At 32.7% G+C, this 27,385-nt stretch overlaps 2 protein-coding genes across 6 annotated transcripts; one reads left to right on the plus strand and one right to left on the minus strand.

Moving 5' to 3' along the window:
• Positions 1–1,457: 1,457 nt before the first annotated feature.
• On the plus strand, positions 1,458–9,555 carry LOC107894065 (putative BPI/LBP family protein At1g04970). The gene is made up of 7 exons (XM_016819297.2): positions 1,458–1,706; positions 2,234–2,373; positions 3,061–3,111; positions 3,202–3,281; positions 3,729–3,770; positions 8,756–8,831; positions 9,330–9,555. Exons 1-5 carry the CDS (start codon positions 1,638–1,640, stop codon positions 3,743–3,745), a joined length of 357 nt encoding a protein of 118 aa, XP_016674786.1. The 5' UTR covers positions 1,458–1,637; the 3' UTR covers positions 3,746–3,770; positions 8,756–8,831; positions 9,330–9,555.
• Positions 9,556–13,013: 3,458 nt separating this feature from the next.
• Positions 13,014–15,257, minus strand: LOC107928136 (uncharacterized). 5 transcript variants are annotated; one of them, XR_005900113.1, is made up of 4 exons: positions 14,942–15,257; positions 14,473–14,554; positions 13,797–13,852; positions 13,014–13,460 (listed from the first exon to the last, which is right to left on the minus strand). XR_005900113.1 is itself a non-coding variant. In XM_016859352.2 (3 exons), exons 1-3 carry the CDS (start codon positions 14,993–14,995, stop codon positions 13,187–13,189), a joined length of 390 nt encoding a protein of 129 aa, XP_016714841.1. In that variant the 5' UTR covers positions 14,996–15,056; the 3' UTR covers positions 13,014–13,186. The 5 variants fall into 5 exon arrangements, 2 of the variants coding, with proteins under 2 accessions (XP_016714841.1, XP_040931767.1); XR_001692579.2 differs by having other exon boundaries at positions 13,797–13,858; positions 14,942–15,233; XR_005900112.1 differs by having other exon boundaries at positions 13,797–13,858; positions 14,473–14,548; positions 14,942–15,057.
• Between the last annotated feature and the right edge of the window lie 12,128 nt (positions 15,258–27,385).

The raw sequence follows: 27,385 nt of genomic DNA on the forward strand, positions 1-27,385 counted from the left end.
ATGTCATACCAATACGTCATGTGCAAACATATATATATATATATATATGTGCAAGAGCCGAATCTAAAAGTTGATTATAACTAAACATGAACATAAATCCAAAACACAAATCTTACCTACCATGCAATAAGCATAAATCATACTTATGGATATACCATGGCCGAATACATCACAACACCATACCATTTCAATTTTGGTCATGGTTAAACACAGAATTTAATGTCTCACTCAAAAATGCTAAAAAGAAAATCCAAGAGTCATCAATCCACCATCACATGTATCATTAACAAGCTTCATATTTAGCATGCAATGGCATTAACACAAAATCCACCTAGGCCGAATATCATCCCCATGACATAGCAAAGATTTGAACCATGGGCTAATTAGAACTCAAGCTAGCAACTAAAAACATGCATGAATCTCATGGCACAACCTCAAACATACCTTAATCTAGATACAAGTATGGCCAAACCTCCTCTTAATCCTCTTCCAAACCAAACATGAAGCAAGAACTCCTTCCTTCTTCCTTAGAATTTTCGGCCAAAAGAAATGAAAAAGGATGAACAAAATTTTTTTTTCTTTTCTCCAACTCACGGCAATGGGGGGGGAACACTCACACACATTCCTTTTTTTTTGTTTTCTTCCTTCCATTTCTTATTAGTTTATTGCCCATGCTTCTTATTTTATTTTTCCATTAACACAACATGTTTCATGACATGTTTTGCCCATCATCCCTGGTCATGGCCGGCCACTAGTACTTAAATGGGGGGAAATTGACATGCAAGTCCACCCCTTTGATTACATGCACTATTAGGCCACTTGCATTTGCCTAGCACATTTCTAAATTTTCTCACATAAGTCCTATCAACTAAATTCACATGCAATTAACTAAATCGAAGCTTAAAACTTTCACACATTTATATTCACATATTTTAGGCAATAATTATCACATTCAAATAATTTGGTGACTCGGTCTAGCGGTCCCGAGACCGCTTTCCGACTAGGGTCACTTTAGGGCTGTCACAAAAATACACCCATTAGAGATTATAACTCATAACACATTTAGAAAATTTTATGTTTACGTTTTGTGGGTTCTTTGTTTTCGGGTTTTCGGGGTTTAGTTTTTATCTCCATCTTTTGTACTCTTCGTTCTTTTGCCATTATAGTAAAATTATCTTTGCCCGTGGTTTTTTATCCTCTTTGGAGGGGTTTTTTCACGTTAAATTTGTGTGTTTAATTTCTCAATTTATTTCGCTATTTTCTTGTTCGTTGCTTAATCAGGTTAAAATCAAAACAAAAATAGTAACTTAAAAAGCTATTAAACAGCAAGTGTTTTTTCCCCGTTTTCCTAATCTTCTTTTTTATAATAAAAAATAAAAAAAAATCTTTTCCTTCTCTTCAATTTACTTTGGTTGATATAATTTTCAGGTAGTTGTTTCTTTAATTTTCAGGTAGTTGTTTCTTTTCTTCCTCTGTTTGATTACCGAGAAATTACTTTTTTTTCCTCTCTGTAAACAAACGGGATTTTGGATTTAAGATTTGTTTTTCTTATTTTTTTATGTAAAGTCTATACTCTATTAGATCTGTATTTAATTATTAGATTCTGTTTTCTCCTTCTTCTTTTCCTTAAGTTGAATATGAAGTGGAAGTATTCTTACAAAACATGGATAGTCACTATTTCTGATCAAGGAACTGCCACTGTTGAGGTATGGGATAACAGTTGGGAACTTTGAAAGAACAAAGTAATTGATACTATTGATTTGGTTCTATCTTGGCTTTCACTTTCATTTTTGTTTAAATATTCATGAGTACAGAGATATAATCTTTCAAAGGTGAAAAAACTTTAGAAACATATTCCCATAGTTGTTTCAGTTTAGTTAAGCTCGGAAAGAAGATTCTGCTTGAATAATTTATAATTTGTATGTTTTAACCTGTCCATGTTATAGTATTTTGAAGTTTTATAGTTGGGAAATTTACATAGTTTTTTCATGGTTATTTGAGATGTCATATGCCCATTATTAAGCCCCTCTTTATATGGTACTGGTTTTGGTTCATATCATCTTGCATCAAAGAACCTTGTGCTTATCCATTATGCTAACCTTTACCTTGTCATAGTTTGATATTTATCAGATAATAAGTATATTAAAAGAACCAGTAACAAACTAATGTCTATTTAAAATTTTGATTGTTAGGATGGTTTGTAGACGTGATGTTTATATTTGCTGGTTCATAGGTTCTAGGCATGGTGGTGTGGCTTAAAGTGGCTGTTATAATCGAAGAAGGAACTCTCAAGCTATTTTTATCAGACTATGAATGTCATGTGAAAGATATCTCTATAAATATAGATGGTGGAGCTTTTTGGCTTTATCAAGGGTATGCTATCGTTGCCTATTCGGACAACTATGCCAATCCAACTCTTCATTTTTATTGAAGCATCCACGTCCCACATATGTTCAGACATAAGAATGGGAATATGATCCTTCAAGGACCCTCCAAATACATAGAATCAGTCATTATTCTGTCATTAAACCATAGGGTTTTTTTATAACTTGTTAATAGTATTCTACAAAACTAAATTATGCATCAGTTAAAAATCACATACATGAATCTTTTAGGTTTACCATCTTGTTCTTTAGGTTCTGCTTGAGATACTTATCTTTCCTGTTATGATAATTATTGTATTTATTCAATTTATTATCTAGGATCATTGATGCTTTCCGAGGGAAAATCATGTCTGAAGTTGAAAATGCGATTATCAAGAAGATCAAAGAAGGAATAATAAAGCTTAACTCATTGTTGCAGTCGCTTCCAAAACAACTGCAAGTTAATAGTGTTGTTGCATTGAATGTGACTTTCATGGATGACCCTTTGTTAACTAATTCTTCCGTAGAGCTTGAAATTAATAGTTTATTCAACGAAGCAGATGAAATTTCAGTTTCAAACTATTACAGTAAAAGAGCACAGAATTTCCTTTCCTGCAATGGTTTTTGCTTGGATTGTGCTATTTCTTTTGTCTCTTGGCATTTGTTGTGATTAACAGTTTCTTATGATGTTCTGTAGGTTTTATCTGCCCTTAACTGTACAGATTTGTATTGATAACAGAAGTAGCAGGTAAAGCATAAGTTACTGGTTTATTGAATTTGAGAACTTAAGGCGTGCATTTCTTGAATTAATGCTGAGTGTATGATATGTATTTGTCAGGCATGGTTATTGTTCCTTTACACTGGTTTGGCTATGCGAGAGAACATATTGCGAGCAAATGGAAGTGATATTCGTCCATGGTAATTGCTTCCCTTTTTTTTTTCAAATGTTTTCTGAAAGCAAACTTGTAAATGTTTATACTAACAAATTATACTTTTTTCTTTTTTTAATTCTAAAAAAATTAGAGACTAACTCGAAATCATTCAAATTTAAAAATTTGGACGCACTGATAGATGTAGGATACTGTTAAGTACTCTAGTTTTGCAGAAACCCCATGGAGGATATAGCCAAGAGTCTCTTACGGTCTGATAATTTAAAAATTTGAAGATACCAAATATGGTTTCATTTTTGACGAGTCAAGTCCCTGCTTGCCTTTAAATTTGCCCCTCTAGTTAAATTTTTTTAATAAACTCAAAATTCGAATATCAAATCTTACTTTTGTACAAGAAGTTATGCATGCATGCATATAATTTTGCTTATAATTCTGCAGCAACATAACTTGGTTGTTGATAATGTTTAACTTGCAGAGTCAACTTATGGTTGAATCAATTTCTGAGCTTCAGAAAAAGGTATGCCATGATTTTGTTAGATAAAATGGCAGCAACAACCAAACAATGAAACACTAAGAGCATAAGCTCTTCAAACAGCAAGCAGAAAAACACAAAGCATCAAGAGCATAAGCTCTCGGTTGACAAGCAAAAGGAAAAAAAATATATGTTTGATTGAAACCGAATGATGATACCATTTTCATTTCATTTCAAAATATAGAGTTACAAAAGTGGAATGTTTACCTAACAATTTCCACTAAATTTGGCAACTTGCCAATTAATAATTAAAAAGATGAAAGCATTATAGCTATCATTATGAAAGCACCAAGTTGCATATCAACTTGTTTCAATTATAGCTATCATTACAAATATTAAAAATAAACAAAATAAACAAAATAAACAAAATGCACCAAGTTGCTCCTTTGTTGCTTTACAGTCCATGTTCAACACTCCTCCTTGGACTGTAGGCAACAAACACCAATTGATTTCCTTAGAAATTCAAACCTGATTGTGCCAAGAGGCTTTGTCAAAATGTCAGCCAATTGATCTTGTGAGCTGCAATGTATTAAACTCACTTCTTTGGATTGGACAACTTCTCGAACAAAGTAAAACTTGAGCTTAAAATGTTTGGTTTTGTCATGAAAAACAGGATTTTTAGAGATGGCAACTGCTGACTGGTTATCCACCAAAATTTCAGTAGACTCGAGCTGTTCTTCATTCAAATCACATAGCAACTTCCTAAGCCAAATGGCTTGATTCACTGCTGCAGCTGCTGCTATGTATTCGGCTTCAGCAGTAGACTGAGCAACAGTTTGTTGCTTCTTTGAACTCCAACTGAAAACTCCCGAACCAAGTGTAAAGAAGTAGCCTGAAGTACTTCTCATATCATCAACTGATCCACCCCAGTCACTATCTGAGTAGCCAGTTAATTTCAGCTCACTTCCTTTCTTGAACATTACACCAAACTTCAAAGTACCTTTGACATACCTGAGTATTCTCTTTGTTGCTTTCAAATGAGTTGTATTGCAACTGTGCATGAATCTAGACAGTAGACTAACTGAATGCATAAGGTCAGGTCTGGTTGCTGTCAAGTAAAGTAAACATCCAATCAGGCTTCTATACTCCTTTTCATCTACCTTTTCTTCATTTCCAAAGCTGCTTAGTTTCTCTCCCACAGCTAATGGTGTGCTCACTGGTTTGCTGTTTTCCATATGAAACTTAGTGAGAATTTTCAAGGCAAATGCATGCTGGCTGATAAAAATGCCTTGATCAGACTGGTCTACTTCCATACCAAGGAAGTAAGTCATGATTCCCAAGTCTGTCATGTCAAACATGTCTTGCATATTCTTCTTGAACTCCTGAATCAAATCGACCCTGCTTCCAGTCACTAATAGATCATCTACATATATTGAGACAATCAGCAAAGTCTCATCTTTGGACTTCTTTATAAACAAAGTTGGCTCACTCAAACTTTTCTCGAAATTGAGCTTAGACAGGTAAGCATCTATCCTGTCATACCAGGCTCGAGGAGCCTGTTTTAGTCCATAGAGTGCCTTCTTCAGCTTGTAAACCTTGTCCTCCTTTCCTTGGACTTTAAATCCATCAGGCTGTTCAACATAAATCTCCTCTTTTAGGAAGCCATTCAGGAAAGCTGACTTGACATCAAGCTGATGGACCTTCCACTGTTTCTGTGCAGCCAAAGCAAACAGGAGCTTTATGGTGTCCAGCCTTGCTACTGGAGCAAATGTCTCCTCAAAATCAATGCCAAACTGTTGATTGTACCCTTTCACCACAAGCCTTGCCTTGTGCTTGTTCAAAGAGCCATCAGCATTGAATTTGGTCCTGAAAACCCATTTGACACCTATGACCTTCTTCTGATCAGGTCTGTCTACCAGATCCCAAGTGTCATTCTTATGGATCATGTCGATTTCAGCCTCCATAGCCTTCTTCCAGCTCCTGCTTCTTGCAGCTTCTTCATAGCTTGAAGGCTCAACAATGGCCACATTGCATCTTTGGTAGATATCAGCAATAGACCTGGTCCCTCTCACAGGAGTATCATCTACATTGGCATTACTGACTTCATTTTCTGCCAATTCCAGATTGTTGTCAATCTGCTCTTCTTCAAACTGACTTGTGTTAGAGCCATCTAGACTCCAAAACCTTCCTTCATCGAATTTGACATCCCTGCTTACCAAAATCTTCTTGGTTGAAAGATCAAATACTCTGTAGCCCTTCTTGCAGCTACTGTAGCCAACAAATATACCAGGAACTGATCTCTTCTCAAGCTTGGTTCTTCTTTCTGCAGGGACAAGTACAAAACACATGCAACCAAACACTTTTAAATGGGAAACTGTTGGTTTAAGATCATACCATGCTTCAAAAGGAGTTTTATCATTTAAAGCATGTGTTGGCAGCCTATTGAGCAGGTACACTGAGGTGTTGACACCTTCAGCCCAAAAAATGTTTGGAAGCTTGCTTTGAAACAACAAACACCTGGTCATGTTCATCACTGTTCTGTTCTTCCTTTCACATACTCCATTTTGCTGAGGAGTATACACTGTGGTCAATTGATGATGAATCCCAGCCTGCTCACATAGCTTCTGAAATCTTTCAGACAAGTATTCAGAACCATTGTCTGTCCTCAAGGCCTTAATCCTGCAGCCTTTTTGATTTTCTGCCAATGCCTTGAACTTTCCGAAAACTTCAAACACTTCTGACTTTTGTTTCATGAAATAAACCCAGCAAAATCTGGTCAGATCATCAATAAACAGTATAAAATACTTATTGCCATTCAGTGAAGGAGTCTTCATTGGTCCACAGACATCTGAGTGCACCAATTCAAGTCTTTCTCGAGCCCTCCATGCTTGGTTTACTGGAAAAGGCAACCTGGCCTGTTTACCAAGCTGACATACTTCACAAACAGACTCATTTGCATCAACCTTAATCATGTCCTCTGTCAAACTCATCTTGTGCAGCAAATTGAGTGACCTGAAATTGACATGGCCAAATCTTCTATGCCACAGATCAGCATTGTCAACTGAACTTGTATAGGCTCTTCTCTCAAGTTGGCTCACATCCAACATAAAACACCTATCTGCCATGGGTGCTGAAACAACTTCTCTACCAAGAATATCATTAATAACACAAGAATCATTCTTGAAAACTAGAGAGTAGCCTTTCTTAACCAGCTGACCTACACTAAGTAGATTTTGATCTATTTCAGGTACATAAAGCACATCTGAAATAACCTTGTTACCTGAACTAGTGTTGATCACAACATCACCTTTGCCTTTAGCTTCAATCAGATTCCCATTGCCTATTCTGACCTTTGAAGCAAAACTCCTGTCAAGATCCTTGAACAGGCTCTCATTTGATGCCATGTGATGTGAGCAGCCACTATCCACAAGCCAACTGCATTTGGATTTGCTTGTGGTTGTAGAACATGAGGCAGTGAAGACATGCTCCTCCTGAGCTTGAAGATCTTCAGCAGTCTTGGCTTGTACTGACAGAGTTTGTGACTTTTCTTGATTTCTACAAATCTTTTCATGATGACCATACTGCTTGCAGCTCTTGCATTGGATGTCTGGTTTGTTCCAGCAATACTTCTCCAAATGGTTAGTCTTCTTGCAGTGAACGCATGGTGGAAACCTCCTTCTACCGACATCTTTCTTTGATCTTTCCCTCTTTTCAAACCAAGGCTTCTTAGCTTTCTGACTTGAGCTGGAGCCTTCTCTGATCTTTGCTTGAAAAGCACCTTCAGGACTTTCCTCCTGCCTACTTGCTCTTCTCTGCTCAAGTGCATAAAGTGAGTTAACCAACTCAGACAAAGAAGTGGTTATGAGATCTCTCGAGTCCTCCAATGAGGAGATTTTTGACTCAAACCTTTCAGGTAAGGTGGTAATAACCTTCTCAACAACCCTGCTGTCACTGAAATCTTCTCCAAGGAGTCTAATATTATTGACAGTAGCCATAATCCTATCAGAATATTGCTTGATAGTTTCTGACTCCTTCATCTTCAAATTTTCAAACTCCCTTCTAAGATTAATTACTTGTTGCTGCCTTGTCTTGTCTGATCCCATGAACTCCTCTTTCAGCTTGTCCCAAGCTTGTTTGGGTGAGTCACAGGCCATGATGCGAGTAAAAATTACATCAGACACTCCATTCTGTAGGCAGGCCATGGCTTTATGCTTCTTGGCTTGCTCCTCACCATGTTGCTTGATCTGAGCAATGGTTGGATTTGCTCTCAATGGTAGTGGCTCGACATCATTTTCAACTGCACTCCACAGATCAAGTGCTTGGAGGTAAGTTTTCATTTTAACTATCCAAATGTGGTAGTTTTCTCCAGCAAAAATTGGTGGTGGAGGAGGTGCAAAGCTCATGTTGCTGAAACTGATTTTGCAGAAGCAAAACTGACTTTGTTTTGAAAACTAAAACAAAACCACAAAAGTCCTCAAAGATAGGATGCTCTGATACCATTTGTTAGATAAAATGGCAGCAACAACCAAACAATGAAACACTAAGAGCATAAGCTCTTCAAACAGCAAGCAGAAAAACACAAAGCAACAAGAGCATAAGCTCTCGGTTGACAAGCAAAAGGAAAAAAAATATATGTTTGATTGAAACCGAATGATGATACCATTTTCATTTCATTTCAAAATATAGAGTTACAAAAGTGGAATGTTTACCTAACAATTTCCACTAAATTTGGCAACTTGCCAATTAATAATTAAAAAGATGAAAGCATTATAGCTATCATTATGAAAGCACCAAGTTGCATATCAACTTGTTTCAATTATAGCTATCATTACAAATATTAAAAATAAACAAAATAAACAAAATAAACAAAATGCACCAAGTTGCTCCTTTGTTGCTTTACAGTCCATGTTCAACAGATTTCTCTTATAATATATATCTATGTGAATATTAATATGGCTTGGAATTTTTTCTAGTTGTATTGCTTTGCAGTTCTTTGTAATATATCTATGCGGTTTGTTTTATCTTTGTAGGGCAATGAGATTGAATGAGAGTGATCTTTTAAGAGAGTACACTGGACAACGATATGAAATTGAGACGCCCATGACGGTGATAAACCATTTAACGGTTCTTTGATTCTCTAGCTATACATGAAATCGCTGCTTATGAGTATTTTATAGAATAACTATGAGGTGGTTGTAAAGTTGCTTTATTTCGATAGCCATGGATTAGTTCACTTTGTACATGTGTTTTGATGTATATGCCCTGGTTTTTGTGAAAACTATAGTCCAAAGTATCCACTTAATAATTGAATTAACTGGAAATGATGAGGTTTATGTCAACTTAGCAAGATCATAGTTCCTGTTGTAAGAATTGCCTTGATCACTTGAATCTTATATAATATTAGTATGTGGAGTTTTGTTAGTAATATCTTTGATTAAATATTAAGACTATACCTTTCCTTGATGTTCTGAGAAAAAAAAGTGTGAAGAATAGAGACCATTGCGCATGTCATAGGCATTGAAGCATGTTTGGTACTTTGGTGTTGGGTAATCTGTATGTTATGTTCCTTATTAATCTCCTTTATTGTTTAAACTTGTGATGCAGTCTTGGGTGGGTAAAATACCAAAGTATCCTCATCCAGTGGCATCTTCCATATCCAACAGAGTGATGCTAGAGCTTGGAATGGTGACTACTATAATTAGTACCGCAGCAGTTCTTGTTGTAGGGTTTCTAGCAGCTGCTGCATTTGCTGTCACCAGTTTTAAATTTAAATGTATTAAATTACATATTGAATCAATGTTTATGTATTAAATTTAAATTCATTAATTTTTATATTTAGTTTTAAAGTTAAAATTTTAATAGAAAATTTAATTTAATTAATATTTTTTATTTATCCTTAAAAGTATATAGTTTAAAGTTCAAATTTCAAAAATTAAACATAATATAATATTTATCATAGAAATAAATAATAAATATTATTTAATTAAAATAATTTTTTAAGGTCTTGTTCTTTAGCGGTGTTTGTGAGAAAAGCGCCGCTAAAGGTCAGCTCTATAGCGGCATTTGTCGGGAAAGCGCCGCTAAAAGTCATGGTTTTTAGCAGCATTTGTAGGAAAAGCGCCGCTAAAAGTCATGGTTTTTAGCGGCGTTTGTGGGGAAAGCGCCGCTAAAGATCATGTTCTTTAGCGGCGTTTTTCATAAATGCCACAAAATGTTAGCGGCATTGTCTTTAGCGGCGTTTTTTACGGCGCTTGTAAAAGCTCCGCAAATAGTTTTAGTGGCGCTTAAAAGCGCCGCTATAGGCCTAGAAAAATGCCGCTAAAAGTCAGTTTTGCTGTAGTGATTGCGTTGTGGAAATATGAGTTAAGGTGCAGATTTGTTAAATCTGACTCCTATTTTCAGTTAAATTTGAGAAATAATCTTTCAGTTAAACTCTGTTAATATGTTTCAATCAAACATTGATTAGTTTAGATTATTTTATTATTATTTGACCTATAAATTTAACCTATAAATAGGCTCTTTTACAACCTATGAAAATACACCCATTAGATATTAGAACTCATAACATATTTAGAGAATTTTGTGTTTACGTTTTGAGGGTTCTTTGTTTTTGGGTTTTCGGGATTTAATTTTTATCTCCATCTTTTGTACTCTTCGTTCTTTTGCTATTATAGTAAAATTATCTTTGCTTGTGGTTTTTTTATCCTCTTTGGAGGGGTTTTTCCACGTTAAATTTGTGTGTTCAATTTCTCAATTTTTTCCTTTATTTTTTTTACTTGTTGCTTAATCGGGTCGATCCTAACATTCTATAACAGTCTCGTCCATCAATTATATTCATATAGGATTAAAGTAGTCTTTGTCATATTAATCATGACTAAACTCATCAATGGTCACATATACAAATATAGTCAAATGACATAGATTAATCATGGATGCATAGCATGAAAACTACATGTAATGTGAACCAAACATGACTATTTCTAACTGATCCTCCTTAAACTTAAGTGAGAATTCTAAAAATATATTGAACACAACTTACAATATCTGTACAAAGATAAAATGAAAAAAATGAAAATTCTATTGGAAATTTTGTAAGATCTTTATATTCATGCTTGGTTCACTACAACTTCCTTCTTAAAGTGTTGTTGAGCCCTATTAATACCAAAGGAATGAATTCAAGTTGTTAAGAAGCATTGATTTTAGCATTTATCAACATACAAGAATTGACTCTCTAAATGAAAATATGTATCCTTGACTTTTAAAAAAGGGTAAACTACACAATCGGTCACTCAACTTTCAAAAATTTTTATTTTGGCGACTGAAAAATAAAAAAATTAATTTTAGGCACTACCTTTAAAAATCATTTTCATTTTAGGCACTATTGTTAACAATTGTTTTCATTTTGGTCATTAGTTGTTAATTCAATGTAATTGTACATTCATTTTAATCATCAAACTTTAGTAAATTTTGATTTTGATAACTCAACTTTAGTAAGCTTTCATTTTGGTCACTTTTTTTCTTTTAAACTTTTTGATTTCTTTTTTAATTTTTTAGAATTAATATTAGTTTTTTTAGTAAAAGGGAAAAACTTGGGTGTATAGGGAAAAACTTAGGTTTTTACATGGAAAAATCATTTATTGTTTTCATTTTCTTTATTTTTCCTTTATTTTTAGAATAAATTTTAGTTTTTTTTTCTCAATCAAAGGAAGAATTCTACAAGGAATTAATTGAGTTTTATAGGAAATACTTAGGTCTTTACAGGAAAATTATTTTATCTTATGAATTTCCTTTAGTTTTTTCACTTGTTAGTATTAATTTTAAACATTTTCCCAATAAAAGAGAAAAAAGACTTGGGGTTTTACAAGGATTTACTTGAGTTTTAGGGAAAACATTTTATTTTTTTCATTTCCTTTGTTTCCCCTCTTTTAAAATTTATTTTAACTTTTTTTCGAGTAACAAGAGAAAACATGAGTTTTTACAAAAAAAAGTAAGTTACAAGGAAAAATTTAGGTTTCATCTCCGCAGTTAAACAATTCAATTCCTTGTAAAAATTCAAGTTTTTTTGTTCAAAAAAATTAAAATGAATTTAAAAAAGGAAACCATTGACCAAAATAAAATTTTATTAAAATTTTGTGACTAAATTGAGTGTACAATAACAAACAATGAATTAACGACAATGACCTAAATGAGAATAGTTTTTAATGACAGTGCATAAAATGAAAATAGTTTTTGACCGTGATGCCTAAAATGAAAATTTTTATTTTTTGGTGTTCAAAATGAAAATTTGTGAACATCTGGTGACCATTTGTGTAGTTTATTATTAAAAAGACCATGTCTGTTAGACTCAGAAGATATTGCATTGTGTTATTTTTTTGATAATTTTGGATTCTGTAAGAAATCTCTTAGAGATTGACTTTGAGGATTGATCTTGGATGGATCAACCCAAGTAGTTAAAATCTTTGAAAAGCATTTCTAAATCAATTTAGAAAAGATTTTAACAATCTCTAAAAGATTACCAATATATCAAAGTGTTTCAAAATGAGTTTTTGAAATTTTGAATGCTTGAAAATCTTTTATGAATTTTCAAAATTTTTTTCTGCAATTTAAATAGGAATAACTTTTAACTTCATTCTTAATTATTATTATATAAAAAGAATACTAAATCAAAGTCAACAGTTTTGATGTTCTTAGTATTTTCTAATGGACCATTATGAAAACAATAATTCATTTCACTAGAGATAGAAATATCTTTATCTTAATGTTATCTTATATCATACGAGTATTTGCATCATGCATATTTTCTATTTCTTGTAATCCTTAAAATTATATTTACAAATTACTTGATAACACAAAATAAACTTGATATTATGGAGGATGACATATTACCCTACTCAAACAATTAGTCATGAGAGAAAATATTTATTGCAAATAACCACTGCAGCAAAATTAACTTTTAGCGGCGTTTTTTAAGGTCTTTAGCGGCGCTTAAAACTATTTGCGGCATTTTTACAAGCGCCGCAAAAAACGCCGCTATAGACGGCACCACTAAAGTTTGTGGCGTTTATTTAAAAAAACACCGCTAAAGGTCATGACCTTTAGCGGCGCTTTTCCCACAAACGCCGCTAAAGGTAATGAAATTTAAAAAAAAACGCCTTCAAGATGCTGACATGCTTCACATGATGCCCACATTAAGGATGCAAGTAAAACATAAGGCATAGGCAGAGAGAGAGTTACAGAATAATAAAATCACTATATGTTAACTGATTTTAGTCATAAAAGAGACTAATAGAACAAAAGAGTCTTGTTATCACAAGCAAAGATCAACAAAAATCCTGAAGAGAAAAGTTCATAAAAGATATAACTATGATTGCCTTAAAGCAGCTCCCTAGCTTTGCTACAGACTACTCTTTTTCATTTCAGCACATATAAAGATATATAGAAATCACCAACCAATACCAACATTACATAGAGACTACAATGAAATTCAAACAGGGATAAATCTTGAGCAGAAGAATTAAAAAGCTCCAATAAAATTTGCATACCAAAAGAGACAGTGATACATTGAATGGCTCTACTATATGTTCAGACTTATCACCAACACTGTGTGAATTGAACCAGGATTCAGAACCCCCAGTATTGCTCAAGCTCAAATCCTTGGCAGCATCCTTGCAGATGCTACAATAAATTTCCAAACCTTCAACCTCCACAACTTTGCTCACCTGACCCATTCTCAGCCTGCATTATTAGGTAAGAAAAAATTTATTTGAAATTAGAGCTAATTACATATCAAATTAAGAATCAACATTTGGACTTAATTTTTGCAAAACTTATGAAAAAGCGAAAGAAAACAAAATGCAAATTAAATTTGTCATTGGTTAGTGGTACTTCACAAAATTAATGCAGAACAAGGTAAATTTCACATGTAAGCCAAGCCACAACTATTATTGCCATTAAGTTGAGGAAATTCAAATAACTGACTCCTTCGTGTCCCTATGACAAAGTGGAAGAGAGTATGTGTCTGTGAAAATTACAATGAAAATTAAGAACATTACAGTAGACATAAGAAATTACCCAACCGAATTTTGCTTTAACATTGTCAAGCTAGAGAATCTTAAACCAAATAAAACCTGCTCCTACAAAAACATTTAAGTAAATAAATGTTTTAAAATTTTAAATCAAATAAGTTGCATAATAACATAACAAAGAGAAATGTTAATATAAAACCTAAAAACAATTTAATGCCAATTTTTAAGGAAATTACATATGGTTCTAAAATTCAAAACAAGTACTCCTAAAAGCATCCAGACGTTAAATCAAATAAGTTGCATAATAACATCACAAAGAGAAATGTTATTATAAAACCTAAAAACAATTTAATGCCAATTTTTAAAGAGATTACATATGATTCTAAAATTCAAAACAGGGACTCCACAAAGCATCCATACATTATTAAGCCTCTGCTCAGCTTATGCATATAAACATAAACAACCCAAGCTTTAAGCTTAATTTATCAAAGATCTCTAAATTCCACCTCCCTCACTTCATTAGTAATTACCCTTCATAAACAACAATTTCCTTTATTCTGAACGTTCTTATCTGTTCCAAACCAATTTATCCTCAATTTTTGAGTTGATGAAATCTTCTCAAGAAAATTTAGAAATGGAGTTTAGCTTTGAAGATTTTTAGACTGGACAATTTAAAGAGATTAGTTTACTATGATATGAGGTTTACCCATCAAAGTTCCTACCAGTCATTTTAGAAGTAACTTTAGAGACTTTCTCTCTGCATTGAGCGCACCCCCTGTTTGCACTCATCACTATAACCTGAAACTGGAGTTTAAGCAATGTGATTTCTAAATTAGTGAATTAAACTCTAAAACAGCAATACTTGCATGTGTGAAATTCACACTGCTGCTAAGATTGTAGAAGCTTAAAGTTACCCTTTTTTTTTCATGTTCATGATGAAACTGTTAGAGGGTCTTTGATAAAAAAAAATTCAATATAGAAACATCATATAACCGTGAAGGAAGAACCAAAAGAAGTTAAATAAATCTGCAGATACTACCACTCAAGAAAACCAAAAAGTTATATAACACCAAAGGTGTTCCTAAAAGTAGAGAAACAAGCCAATGATGCAGAACCAAGAAGCTAAACCTTGGACAACGATGATCAATGGAAACAAACTTTGATGAAAAGAAAAGAACCCAGAAAACATACCGAAGGGAGAGCCAGATCCTCGAAATGCAAGAGAGTTTTTGTATTCGATGCCATATGCAATAATTAAATCAAGTCTCTGTTCTGCTTCTTCAAACATACGATGAACTCTCTCTCTTTCTCTCAACCTAGTTTTTTTGCAAAATTTATGAAACCTATTAAGCTTCAAACAATCAACTCCTTCACAAGAAGAAACCGTTGTATCTAACATTATAAAAAGAAAAAAAAAGTGAAGTTGCTATTAAGAAAATGATGGATTATATTAGAAAAAAATGGAATTAGGGATTATATTTATATTAAACCATTTAAAACGAACCTCCTCTTGTAGAGCCTTAAGCTTTTCATCAGCAAGTAATGAATCATCTTGCAATTAACATAATATAGAAATTAAAATTCATAGCCGAATAAACCCTAATTTATTACACTGTACTCTTCAATCTACGCTTCTTTAGGGAAAGACATTCAATAACTGAAAATAATTGAAAACATAATAATAAAAAAGCAAAGCTTCTTTAGGGAAATTTGGGGGCAAATTTTGAGAGTAAAAGGAGATGAGAAAGAAGATGAGAAGCGGGTAACCAAAATTCTTTTTTTCGTTGTGAGCGGGATTTTGAAAACGGGATAAAAAATAATAGTGTTTTATGGAGTTTTTAATAAAAGCGCCACTATAGTCCAATTTTTTTGTGGTGTTTTACTCAAAAACGCCATTACTGCTCAATTTTGATTTTTTTTTTTCATTTTTAACATATTTTTTTCTATTTTTTCTTATAAATTTTTTGTGCTGACATTATCATTTTTTAGAATTTTTTTAATTTTTGAATATTGAATTTTTTAACTGAAATATGAACTAAAATATTAAATATTAAATATTTAAGTTTTTTATTTTTTATTTTTTATTTTTTAATTTTAAAATTTTAAAATTTTTTTGAAGATTTTTTTAATTTTTAAATTATCATATAAAATACAAAAGGAAACTTTAACAGAAATAAAATGAAATCGATGAATTAAAAAAATACAAAATGACACAGTAATACAAGTATTATTCTTTTAAGTATGGTCCGCTTTGGTTGTTTAGATTTTTATATAAATGGCATTTAATTATATGTATACACCTAAATTTTAATAGAGATACATCTTAGAGTTATATATGAATTTCGGTTTAATGTGTAATTGTAGACATGAAATTCTAATTGTGGTTTAAATAATAACTCATACACTTTAAACCCTAAACCCTAAACCCTAAACTATAATGTAATTAATTCAATATTTTAAAATTAATACTATCTCTTTTATAATTATATAAGAAAATATTTATCATATAATTAAAAAACACTAACTAATCTAAACCCTAAACTTCTAATCCCTAAACCTTAAACCTTAAAACATAAGCCCTGAACCATGAACCCCTCACCCTTAACCCCTAACCCCTAACCCCTAACACCTAAATCTTAAACCCCAACCCTTAAACCACCTTTAAACCATAATCAAATACATTTAAAACAAATACATTTAATATGGGCCTAAAAATTTGTCCAAGCCCAGCCCGAAATGAAATTGTTAAGCCTGAGCACCGCCCGGCTCGGCCCATATTAATTTTTTTTAACTTATTTAATTAAATAAAAAATTTTAAAATATAATAAATCATCAAATACATTTAAAACAAATATTAAAACAAGAAACAAATAAAAAATGATATTAAAACAATTATTAAAACAATAGACAAATTGAAAATATAATAAAAAGTGATTATATTAAAATTAAAAATAAAATATCAATATGATTAAAAATAAAAAAAATATACATTTAGTATATAATTCGGGCCGGGCCCGGGCCAAAAAAGTTTTACCCGAGCCCGACCCATTTTCTAAACGGGCCTCATTTTTTTGCCCAAACCTATATTTTGGGCCTATATTTTTACCCAAAAATATATATTTAGTATATAATCCCTTTTAGGGATTATATGACTTTTTTAGCGGCGTTTTATCGAAAGCGCCGCTACTGCTCTGGTTTTTAGCGGCATTTTACCAAAAGCGCCGCTTATGCTCTGGTTTTTAGCGGCATTTTACCAAAAGCACCGCTAATGCTCTGGTTTTTAGCAGCGTTTTACCAAAAGCGCCGCTAATGCTCTGTTTTTAGCGGCGTTTTTTTGTTAAAACGCCGCTATTGCTCTGTTTTTAGCGGCATTTTGGTAAAACGCCACTATTGCTCCGTTTTTTATAATTTTTGTGGCGTTTTTTGATAAAACGCCGCTAAAGCCCTATTTTCCTGTAGTGAACATTAGTTGAAATTAATGCTAATACAATATTTTTCTCTACAAATGTAATTGAAGCATTTGAAAAGTCTACTTTATTTTCCCAATTGGAATAAACTCATACGTTAGTAATGTGGTTTTTTAAACCTAATAAGAGATTCATTTCATAAACGAGGCATTGTCCTTTATGTCTTGAGACTAGGTCTCGAGAACAAGCTCCCTTATTTTCCTATTTTTGCTTCGATGTTTGAATGTCTTGAGATAAGGGGTTTTTGTCTCGAGACCTAGAGCAAGGAAAAATCTACTTAGCTTCGATGTTCTTTTGTCCCAAGACAAAGGCCACTTGTCTCTAGACTATACAAATATGTCTAGAGACCTTAGGCTCTTGAATGCAAAATTTAAATGAAATTTGTTCTAGCAGTCTTGAGACATTTGCTTTCTGTCTTGAAACTCAATGACCAAATGGTCAATCCTACACTTCTAAGTGTTCAATTCCTTAACCAAATGAACTTAAACTTACTTAAAACTTACCACAAAACATATTCATCCAATTAACCTATCTAAAAATGTTTAAACTTTACCAAATTATAACCTTCAATAGATCATTACCAAACCAATCAATTTTCACATTCAAAATCACATAATCAAGCAATATTAACTAGTAACCAAGAGATGAAATTCAACCATAAAAACATTACAGGCCAAATTATAAAAATTATCTATAACAACCCATTTTTTAGTGGTATTGGAAATAGTGGCTTCAGAGCCACAATTTTGACCAGAGGGTTCATAGATCCATTTAATTAATATTTATGAGTTAAATATAATATAATAGTGAATCATTATTTGATAGATTTTATTAATTGGTCAGTTAGTCAAGGTACAGGTGGTGTATATCAAAAGTTTGATGTAAAAAAATGAGGTATCGAGACCTCATAAAACAAGCTTGGAAATATTTTTTTAAATATTTATAAAGTGATTATATAGGTGAATTAAATTGTGGACAAGTAATTTTGCCGAATTGGTGACTAATTAAGGTACAAGGACTAAATTGTAAAAGTGGTAAAAGTTAATCACTATAAAATCTTAATTAATTGGAGGACCAAATGAATAATTAAACCATTGGTAAATGGTCACCAAAAGTGTTATTTAAAGTTAATGTTGATTAATTAAACCAATTATAATTAAATAATAAGCTAATCATAGTATATATGTTAAAATTAAAAGAAAACAAACATTATTTTCATATTTTTCTTCTCAAAGGCCAAAAGTAAGAAGGGAAAAAACCCTTGGTCACGTCTAAGCTTAAATCTCTCAATTGGTAAGTGATTTCAAGCCCACTTCTTGTAATTTTTTATATTTTTGAGATCGTTGCAATTAGGTTCAGTCAATCCGTATCCCCATTTTCCAAATTGTTAAAGACTTTTAATGATTCCATTGATGCAGTCTTGAGGATTTTGTGGTTATTTGATTAGTTTTAAAGCATAGTTATGTTAATAGGCTAGTTTGTAAAGTAAAAGTTGAAAGTTTTTAACTTAGGGACTAAAATGTAATCAATTTGAAGTTAGCATAATTTTTTTAAATATTGGTTCTAATGGACTGTAGTGGGATGAACTTGAGATCGTTTTCGAAATCGAAACTCAAATTCATGAGTTATGGCATTTTCGATTCTAGGCACTAAATTGAAATAAATAAAAAATTGGAAGAATTATTGCATTGATGAAATTGAGCTGCTATATAAATTTAATATGTTTTTAAGTGATATTTGGGATGGATAATTGAGACAAATTATGATTTAGATCAAGAATTACAACAACCGAAGGATTTACGCGGAAAAGGGAAAACTGTTGAATAGACCCTGTTATCTAAAGTGTTACTGTGTTGTCAGGTAAGTTCATACAATATAACTAACTTCCTATTTCTGATGTGTTATACTTAATTATGAAATAGTGGTTTGTTGTTGATTATGAATTGTGGTATAATTTGTGGTTAAATCTTGATGAACTTAGTAAAAGTTTCATATACAAGGTTATTGGTTAATGCTTGAAGGTTCAGAGCTCTAGCATGTGTTATGTACTAGAGAATACATGTAAAATAAGCCTTGATCAGGTTATTTATCGTGTAGGTTTAACCCTAATGGGTAACCAAACACTATTATTCATTATTCATGTAGGTTTAACCTAAACGGGTAACTAGGCACTATTACTTTCACCTATGTATGGAGTTCTTTTACGAAGTTTCATCGGGTGGAATTTTAAAAATGGAAATGCGACGATATGAGGTTGATGTTCGTAAAAATGAATTTTCATGATTGGATAGTTGATACAAGTTATATTATGATGGAAATATAAACTATTGAGGTTATATGTATGGTTTGATATCAAAACCTTATGTTTATGATGATTTATCATTGTGCCTTGATAGGGATGACTATTTCGCATAATGAATTGTGTGTGTGATTAATAATTGAGGTAAGTAATCATTTATATTCTATGAGCTTACTAAGTATTTTAAATACTTACTCGTGTTACTACTTTTATGTAGATTTTGGACGTCCAGAACGTGTCAATCGGATCAACAAGAAGCACACACCTACCGTCTCTCTATTTGGTAAACTTTTGAGGTCACAACTTGGTTACTTGTGGCATGTACAAAGGATGGTTAGACTTGTTTAAGTGAATGTATATGTTTTGGTATGTTTATGTTTGTATGTGAATGTATAAATTTATGGAGTATATTTTTATATGATGTATGGCTTAATGTCAAGTTTGATATTTTGAAGGTTAAGGTATATGGAAAAGTTTTGAATTGTATTACACATGTGAATTAGATTGTGGCATGAAATGGTTAAAACCTTTGGTATGAATTGTATTTGATTTGATTTTGAATATATGTCGGTGCCAATGAGGGTATATTGGTTGAATGTTTAAATGGTTATATAGATGTATGTTTTAGATTTAAAATGTGTATGTTTTGAATTAGGTTTGACTGGTATGAATGAAATTTTAGGTTACCTTGTAGGATTGGTATGTTCTTTATGTAAAAGGTTCATATATGCTGCACACGTTCTACCATACGACTGTGTGTCACATACGGGTAGGTGACATGGCTATGTGCTCTATTGGTTCAGGATGGTTTTAGTTTCACATGAATATAGTTAGTTAGCGACATGACCATGTGACCTTGGATTATATAGAATTAGTCTATTACACAGTTTGGGGACACGAGTGTTTGATATAGCATCACACGACTTTAACCTGTCACACGGCCAGGCCACACAGCCATGTGGCCCCTGTTTTTCCTTTTGATGCGGTCGTTGAGAGCACCAAAAATATTCTATCCTTATAAAATAATGAAAAAGAATAATATAAGGGAAGTAGGGTCAAATCCTCAGGGATTGGATTTGCACAAGTGCTTGTTCCTCGAAATCCCGAACAGAATCGTGCCCAGGAAAACCTGCGTACCTGGAAAAAAAAACAGAATTAAAAGTTTTGATTTAATTGAAATTAAAATTAAAATAGTAGAGATAAATATAGTTGAGGAAAAAGAGTTCTTATGGAGAGATTCCAGCCTCCAGTTGTCTCGATCTGCCTTGGGTTCAATCCTCGACTTTTAGGTGATCCTTCTTAAACAGAATAAGCCAGTTATAGTAGAAGAGGACGCCTATGATCACCAGCTCTAAGATTTTAGACTTATGATTTAGAAGAACCTGACTCTAGCCAATAATCACTTTTGTGGGACCATCTTATGCTAGATCATCACTTCTCAATGGCGAATGTCATGCCAGTTTGTCTCTTGGACTCGCCAACCTTTGACGCAATAAGCTAACGAACCGACAGTGCAACCTTCCCAAAACATACAAAGCGACCGTTCCTTACTCAAGTTGAAAAGATCACCTTTTAAGGGACATGGACAGAAGCGTTAGCCCCGTATTACGGAGAAATGATGAATATTCGTTAAGAAGGCTAAGCGCGGATTTTAAGCCTCATGAACCCTTTTGGGGAATTTTGAAAACCTTTGGCTAGATAAGTTTAGTGGCTCATGATTTTTGGGGAAAAAATAGATGTAATGGAAATAGAATTTTTATTGAATAATATGAAGGGAAATAAGGCTAAGCTTTGTAGGGTAGATAGTGTTTACAGAAAAGATGTGTCCAATTTGTGTCATTCCATCCCCTATTTATAGTACTAGAAAACCTAGTCTATTCCTAATTAAATTCTAAAAGATAAATACAATTAAATAAAGATAATTAAAGATAAATAAGGATAAATAAAGATAAAAGCTAAAATTAAATCTAAATAATAATCCTTAATAATTATCCTAATATAATTGGAATTAAAATAGAGTCTTGTGCTATAAAATCTCTTCTTTTGCATTTTTACTCCCAAAATCTTCCACACTTTGCATTTTCAGCACCACTTCTTTCCTACTTCGCATGTTGGCCCATTTTAACTTTAAATTCATGCTTTTTACCCTTAAATTTCCTTTTGTCTTCAATTTATTTCCTCTAAGATAAAAAACCTTAAATAGCTCAAATTAGTAGGATCATAATCAAAATAAACATATAATTAATACATAAAAATATGTCATCCTAGAGTATTATCACCTTTTTACCTATATTTTTTGTAAAAGTTTCAAATTGATCCTGAATTGGTTCCAAGCTGATTTAAGACCTGTTGTAAGCTCGTTTAAGACTCGAATTTGTTTGAAATGTGTATTAATCATTCAATTTGACTCGTATTTATTTATATATTGAATATTACTGATAATAACGTATGTGATTATTTTCTTGCATCCTGTAGCTCAGGTCTGGCGATTGGACTAGGTATTGGGTGTTACATTTAGTAGTATTAGAATTACGGTTTAGTCGTTCTAGGAGTTAACATAGCATGTATTGAGTTTAGAAAGACATGCGATAATAACTTGTATTTTTGTGGAATGATTCCAATTCGATCTGACTCTGTTTTCCTTATAGATTTACAATGTCAGCTGAGTTTAATCGTGCCATAAATGATGAAGTTGATAGTAATATTTCAAATTTTGAATAGGAAACGAGTCACAGTCTGCTAATTCTGTAAATGTTAGAAAGTGATATGAAAAATTCCATTTTCGATATGATGAGTCAGTGGTTTTTTAGAGTGTTTGAAAGTTAATCCTAAGGCTCGACAAACTCTACCACCAATCGTGTCTTTTTCGACACTCCCCTGTCCTTAGAATATTAATATGGTAAATGATCAACAATTTCTGATTGATACTTTAGTTAAGCATGAGACAGATGATTCTAAGGGAAAAAGGGAGAATGAATGTATTGAGAAAAAGGAAGACAGGTTCAAGATCAGAAGTTCACAAAAATGTAGTGCAGTCGAATCATCTTCGATGTCTTCATCTAAAAAGTCTAGTTACCTCCAAAATTAGTTCTTTACTTAATTAAGTACTCCAGGGAATATTAACAGTGTGAATAAAGCATTTTGCAAGTATTGTGGTATAAAGCATTTTGGAAAGTTTAGACTGAAAATAAGAGCTTGCTTTTGATGTAGCTCCACTGAACATTATGTGCAGGATTGATCGAAGAAGCCAAATGTTATTAGATATCAGATTATTAAATTGATATAAACTCCATAAAAGAGTAGAAGACTAGAAATTGGTGATAATGCTACTACCAGTCTAGGTGAGACCAGAGATACATCATCAAGACTTGAGACTTGTGCACCTTTCTGCGTTTATACTGATCAAGTCAGAAGAGGCAACTATTATTGATGATATTACGGGAACATTTTCTTTGTCAACTATTTTTATATAGATCGTGATTAATTTTGGAATAATACATTCTTACTTTTGAATTGTTTTAATAACTAAAGAGATTATGGTAGTAGAGTTGTTTGTGTAACAACCCGATTTTTAGTGGTGATGGAATAGTAGTTTTGGGACCACAAATTTCTATCATATTTACTCGTAAATATTATTTTTAGAATATTTATAGAGTCATTAGATTTGTATTAAAATTTAGTTTAGAAATATTAACGTTTAGATAATTAATTAAAGAAAAAGGACTAAATTGAAAAAGGTGTAAAAATTAGTGATTAATTTAATTGAATGATTAAATAGTTTATAAACTATATGAGGAGGGACCAATATTACAACTAGTCCCAAATGAATTTAGTTGGACGGTTAAATGAAGGAAAATGACAATATAAATTAATTATAATGGCAAACTTGTAAATTAAACTAAGTTAAAACAAATTTAATTAATGAAAGAAACAAATGTCACTTTTATTTTCTTCTTTAATGGTTGAAAGCCATAGCTAAGGTGAGGAGAAGCTTCGGCTAGCATTAAAAACCTTGCATGTAAGTCCATTTTGATCCCAATTCTTGTAATTTTTATGTGTCTGAGATCGTTCCAACTAGGTCTAGCTAGCCCGGACCTCCTTTTTTATTCTGTTAAAATTTTTGGAAGTTTCCGTTGATGAATATTGAATATTTTTTATGAATACTATGTATTTGGAACTTTGATTATGTTATTTGATGAATTTGTAAAGAGATTTTTGTTAGATTTTAATTTTTAGGATTAAATTGTGAAAATGATAAAATATTAGGGTTGGATAGTGAATTTGATGTTTATTAGGAGTTTTTGGAGGGCCTAGTATATTTGGATAAAATATTGACTTGAGAAAATTTGTTAATTTGATGAAATTCTAGTTAAAGGGCTAAATTGCAAAAATGGTAAAAGTTTAGGGCAATTGTGTAACTTTGAAAAATAAAAGGGTTTTAATTTTAAAATAGTTTGGAATTGAAATATATGCTAATAAATGAAGAATTTTACATTTTAGATCAAAATCCTGTAGATACTTGTGGAAAAGAAAAAATAGCGGAATAGTCCCTGAACCTCTGCAACGACTACAGTTCAGTCCAGGTAAGTTCGTAGGTTAAAATTTAACATTTGTATAAATTGATGATTGGTATTATATATGTTCTATTGTTGGAATTATATTATCTAATTTATTACTCGGTTTGGATTGAACGTGAGATTTGAGTACATTCATGTTTGATGTGTGACAGGAGTCTGGAGTGGAGATGGTATTAGAGGGAGATACCAGCATATTACCCAATTAAATCGGGGTTCAGAATTTGTTGTGAACTCTTGCGTTTTACTTTCTGTTTGGCATGATTTGGGTAGACCAACTATTAAGAGCTTTTGTTGGTGTGTTCGGGAGGACTAGCTCTTATGAGCTTCTGTTGACGATGTACTCTTACCCGTAAGTCGTTCTTCGAATGGAAAATTTTGGTAAGGTAATCTGTTAATGAATTTGAAAGATATGTTATTTATTTCATATTAAGTTAAAAATGGATGAATTTATCGATTGATGTTGTGAATGACAGAGAGTTCTCTTGGATGGTTATTATTATTTGAATTATTATAGTTAGTTTGGTAAGATTTATCGTTTAACTTGTTGAGCTTACTAAGCTTCTGATAAACCATAATTTATACATATTTTTACCCCATGCCTAATGCATTTATGGATGGTTTCTCCTTAGATTTGGTGAATTCGATGCTCCTAATCCTTTAATTTCATGTTTTATACTTAGGAGAGCATAGGAGAGTAAAAAGAGCGAGAAACGCGCTGAAAACAGAGAAAATGGACCTACATGGGAAAACAAAACGGCCTGGACTTCCTCACATGGCGTGTCACACGGCTGTGTCAATTTGGGAAAACAAAACGGGTGGATCACACGCTCGTGCCCATTTAATAGCCTTGACCACAGCCTTCAGTAATCGCACACGGGCGTGTCCTTACCAAACCCAAGTTTAGTCAAATTCGGAAAAGGCCAATTTTGAGGGCTCTTACGCATTCCAAAGCCCATTTTAACACTTGAGGAGGCACTTAGGAGTGGGGATCTAGTGGAGGAAGCAAGGAATTACTCAAGGAAAGTCGATTGATCCATCTCAAGAGTCGGATTCATCATCAAGACTGGAGATCTCCCTTCAAGTTCCTTTGGGAGTTTTGGGTTTTCTTATGTTTTGTTATCTTTATGCTTTTGAGATGTTTTCGTTCATAATTATGAACTAAACCCCTAAATACCTAAGGGGAATGAAACCTAAGACAGATTTTGTTATTATTATCTGAATTGTATGATAAATATTTGACTTGTTCTTAATTATGTGTTCTTAATTCTTGTTTTGATATTCTAGGATATTGATTCAAGTTAAGCTCTTATTCAGAGGAGGAATAGACCCTGTCTAAGAGTAAATTTGTCATAATTAAGCAGAGTTGATTGCGCGCCTAGAGATAGGGTGACAAGATTTTGCCGGATTAGGGTAAAACCTAATAAGAGAATCCATAGATCGAGTTAATGCAATTCTAGGGTGTTAATTAGAAAGAGATTTCAATTATTCAACCTAGGGTTAGACGTTATTAGTCTCGAGAGAGATAATAATATAACTTAGGGATTTCTACGGATCAAGTCAAATGAATAAATCGTCTGATTCAAAGTCAAATAACAAGTGAAGTCTAGGTGGATTTGTCCTTAGGTATTGTCTCAATCAATCAAAATTTCCCAAAAGTATTTTCCCAAGTTTTTCTTTCTGTGCATTCTTAGTTAGTAATTAGTTTAGACAACCAATCCTCTTAAATTTTAGGCTAGATAATAAAAAGGAAGTAAATACTAGTACTCGTAATTCCTTTGGGTTTGATAATCCAGTCTTGCTGAATTATACTACTACTCGATAGGTACACTTGCCTTAATCGTGATAATAAGTTAGTCTCAAGAACGTTTCATTTATAAACTTTAAAACCTGTTACGAATATCACGCATCAGCTTCATTAAGTTTACTTGTGTTGTTTAATGTCATTATAGATTCTCGAAAGGCTAGACGATTGGACCGGCACTCAAGTTACACTATCCAACTTATCTCGGTAGTTTTTGAAACTTTTAATTCAGATTATATGGCATGTATAGGCTTTTGTGCGGTTTTGGTTAATGTTTGGCTTATGTGAATGTTATGAATGATAGTTTGTGCAAATAATCAACTTACATATTATCATATATGAGAATGAGGTATAATTGATATGCTACTATGTATGGTATTGTAACACCCCAAACCCGGCCTAGATGTTATGGCCGAATCTGGCGATGTCACATTGAAGTGTTTTTTATAAAACAAGTCGTCATTAAACCCTCTTTCTATTAGTCCTCTTTTTATCACATTTCATTGTTTTTAAGATATGTCGTTCATTTTCTAAACATGAATCATTATCAAAAAGTTGTTTACTTTCAGAACGTTATTAATTTTCAAAACATCTTTTTTCGTGAAAGCTTTTAAAATAGTTTGCGTATTCTTGTGCAATTTGTTAAAATAGCTTGATTTTTGAAAACTTGATTGTCCCTACTGCTAGCAGATATAAATCTAAACAATAAAAATCCCAAATTATCCATGAAAATTTAAGAGGCCATTATTACAGTAAATACCCCAAAATAAGACCGAATTTATAATTAATTACTAAAATAGAACGAAATGAGTCGTGTGGCCATCTTTGAGTCCTCCGCAGCACCGATCTGCCTATGTTTAGGGATTACTTGTACAGATAAAACAGAGGGGTGAGTTTACAAAAACTCAGTCTATAATCCCATATAAAACAACCAGACAAAAAGCAAATACAATCTGGGCCTAAGCCCATTACAATACCAATAATAGTTTGGGCCTAAGCCCATCTCAGTAACAGTAACGGTTCAGATATACAATTAGGAAATCTACCCAACCATCCTCTACACTCCATCTCCGTCCAACCCTACACTCCATGTGGGGATATAATCAACCCACCCATCCCTACACTCCAAGTAGTACTGGTTGCGACACTAAACAGTAATTTGCAGCTGAGCTGCCAGTAATATAATCGGCTTAAAGCTGTCAGTGATATGCAGTAGAGCTTCCAGTACAGTACAGTTCCTTCAATCATAATATACCCATCCCCACGCAATGCATCATGCAAACATGTCATGTCATATCATAATATTATACATGTACTCAATACAGTTAAAAATAACATGCTAAAATATAGTCATACATGAATATAGATCCATACATCACATTGGGGCATAACAGTTATTCAATCAATTAAGGGGTCTAGGTAAGCTTACTGACCCAACAGTAGGTTCACAGTCGTCTCGGGTGACCTGTGCAACCTTAGCAGTCAAACAGT

Source organism: Gossypium hirsutum, chromosome A08 (genome assembly GCF_007990345.1).
Source record: "Gossypium hirsutum isolate 1008001.06 chromosome A08, Gossypium_hirsutum_v2.1, whole genome shotgun sequence".
NCBI classification, from domain to species: Eukaryota; Viridiplantae; Streptophyta; class Magnoliopsida; order Malvales; family Malvaceae; genus Gossypium; species Gossypium hirsutum.

Coding starts and splice junctions, on each gene's coding strand:
- LOC107894065 (XM_016819297.2), top strand. CDS start 1,638: ATGAAGTGGAAGTATTCTTACAAAACATGGATAGTCACTATTTCTGAT. Junction 1,707..2,233: donor AAGGAACTGCCACTGTTGAG/GTATGGGATAAC, acceptor GCTGGTTCATAG/GTTCTAGGCATGGTGGTGTG. Junction 2,374..3,060: donor GCTTTTTGGCTTTATCAAGG/GTATGCTATCGT, acceptor GATGTTCTGTAG/GTTTTATCTGCCCTTAACTG.
- LOC107928136 (XM_016859352.2), bottom strand. CDS start 14,995: ATGGCATCGAATACAAAAACTCTCTTGCATTTCGAGGATCTGGCTCTC. Junction 13,859..14,941: donor AGGATCTGGCTCTCCCTTCG/GTATGTTTTCTG, acceptor ATGTTTTTGTAG/GAGCAGGTTTTATTTGGTTT. Junction 13,461..13,796: donor TTAAAGCAAAATTCGGTTGG/GTAATTTCTTAT, acceptor CTAATAATGCAG/GCTGAGAATGGGTCAGGTGA.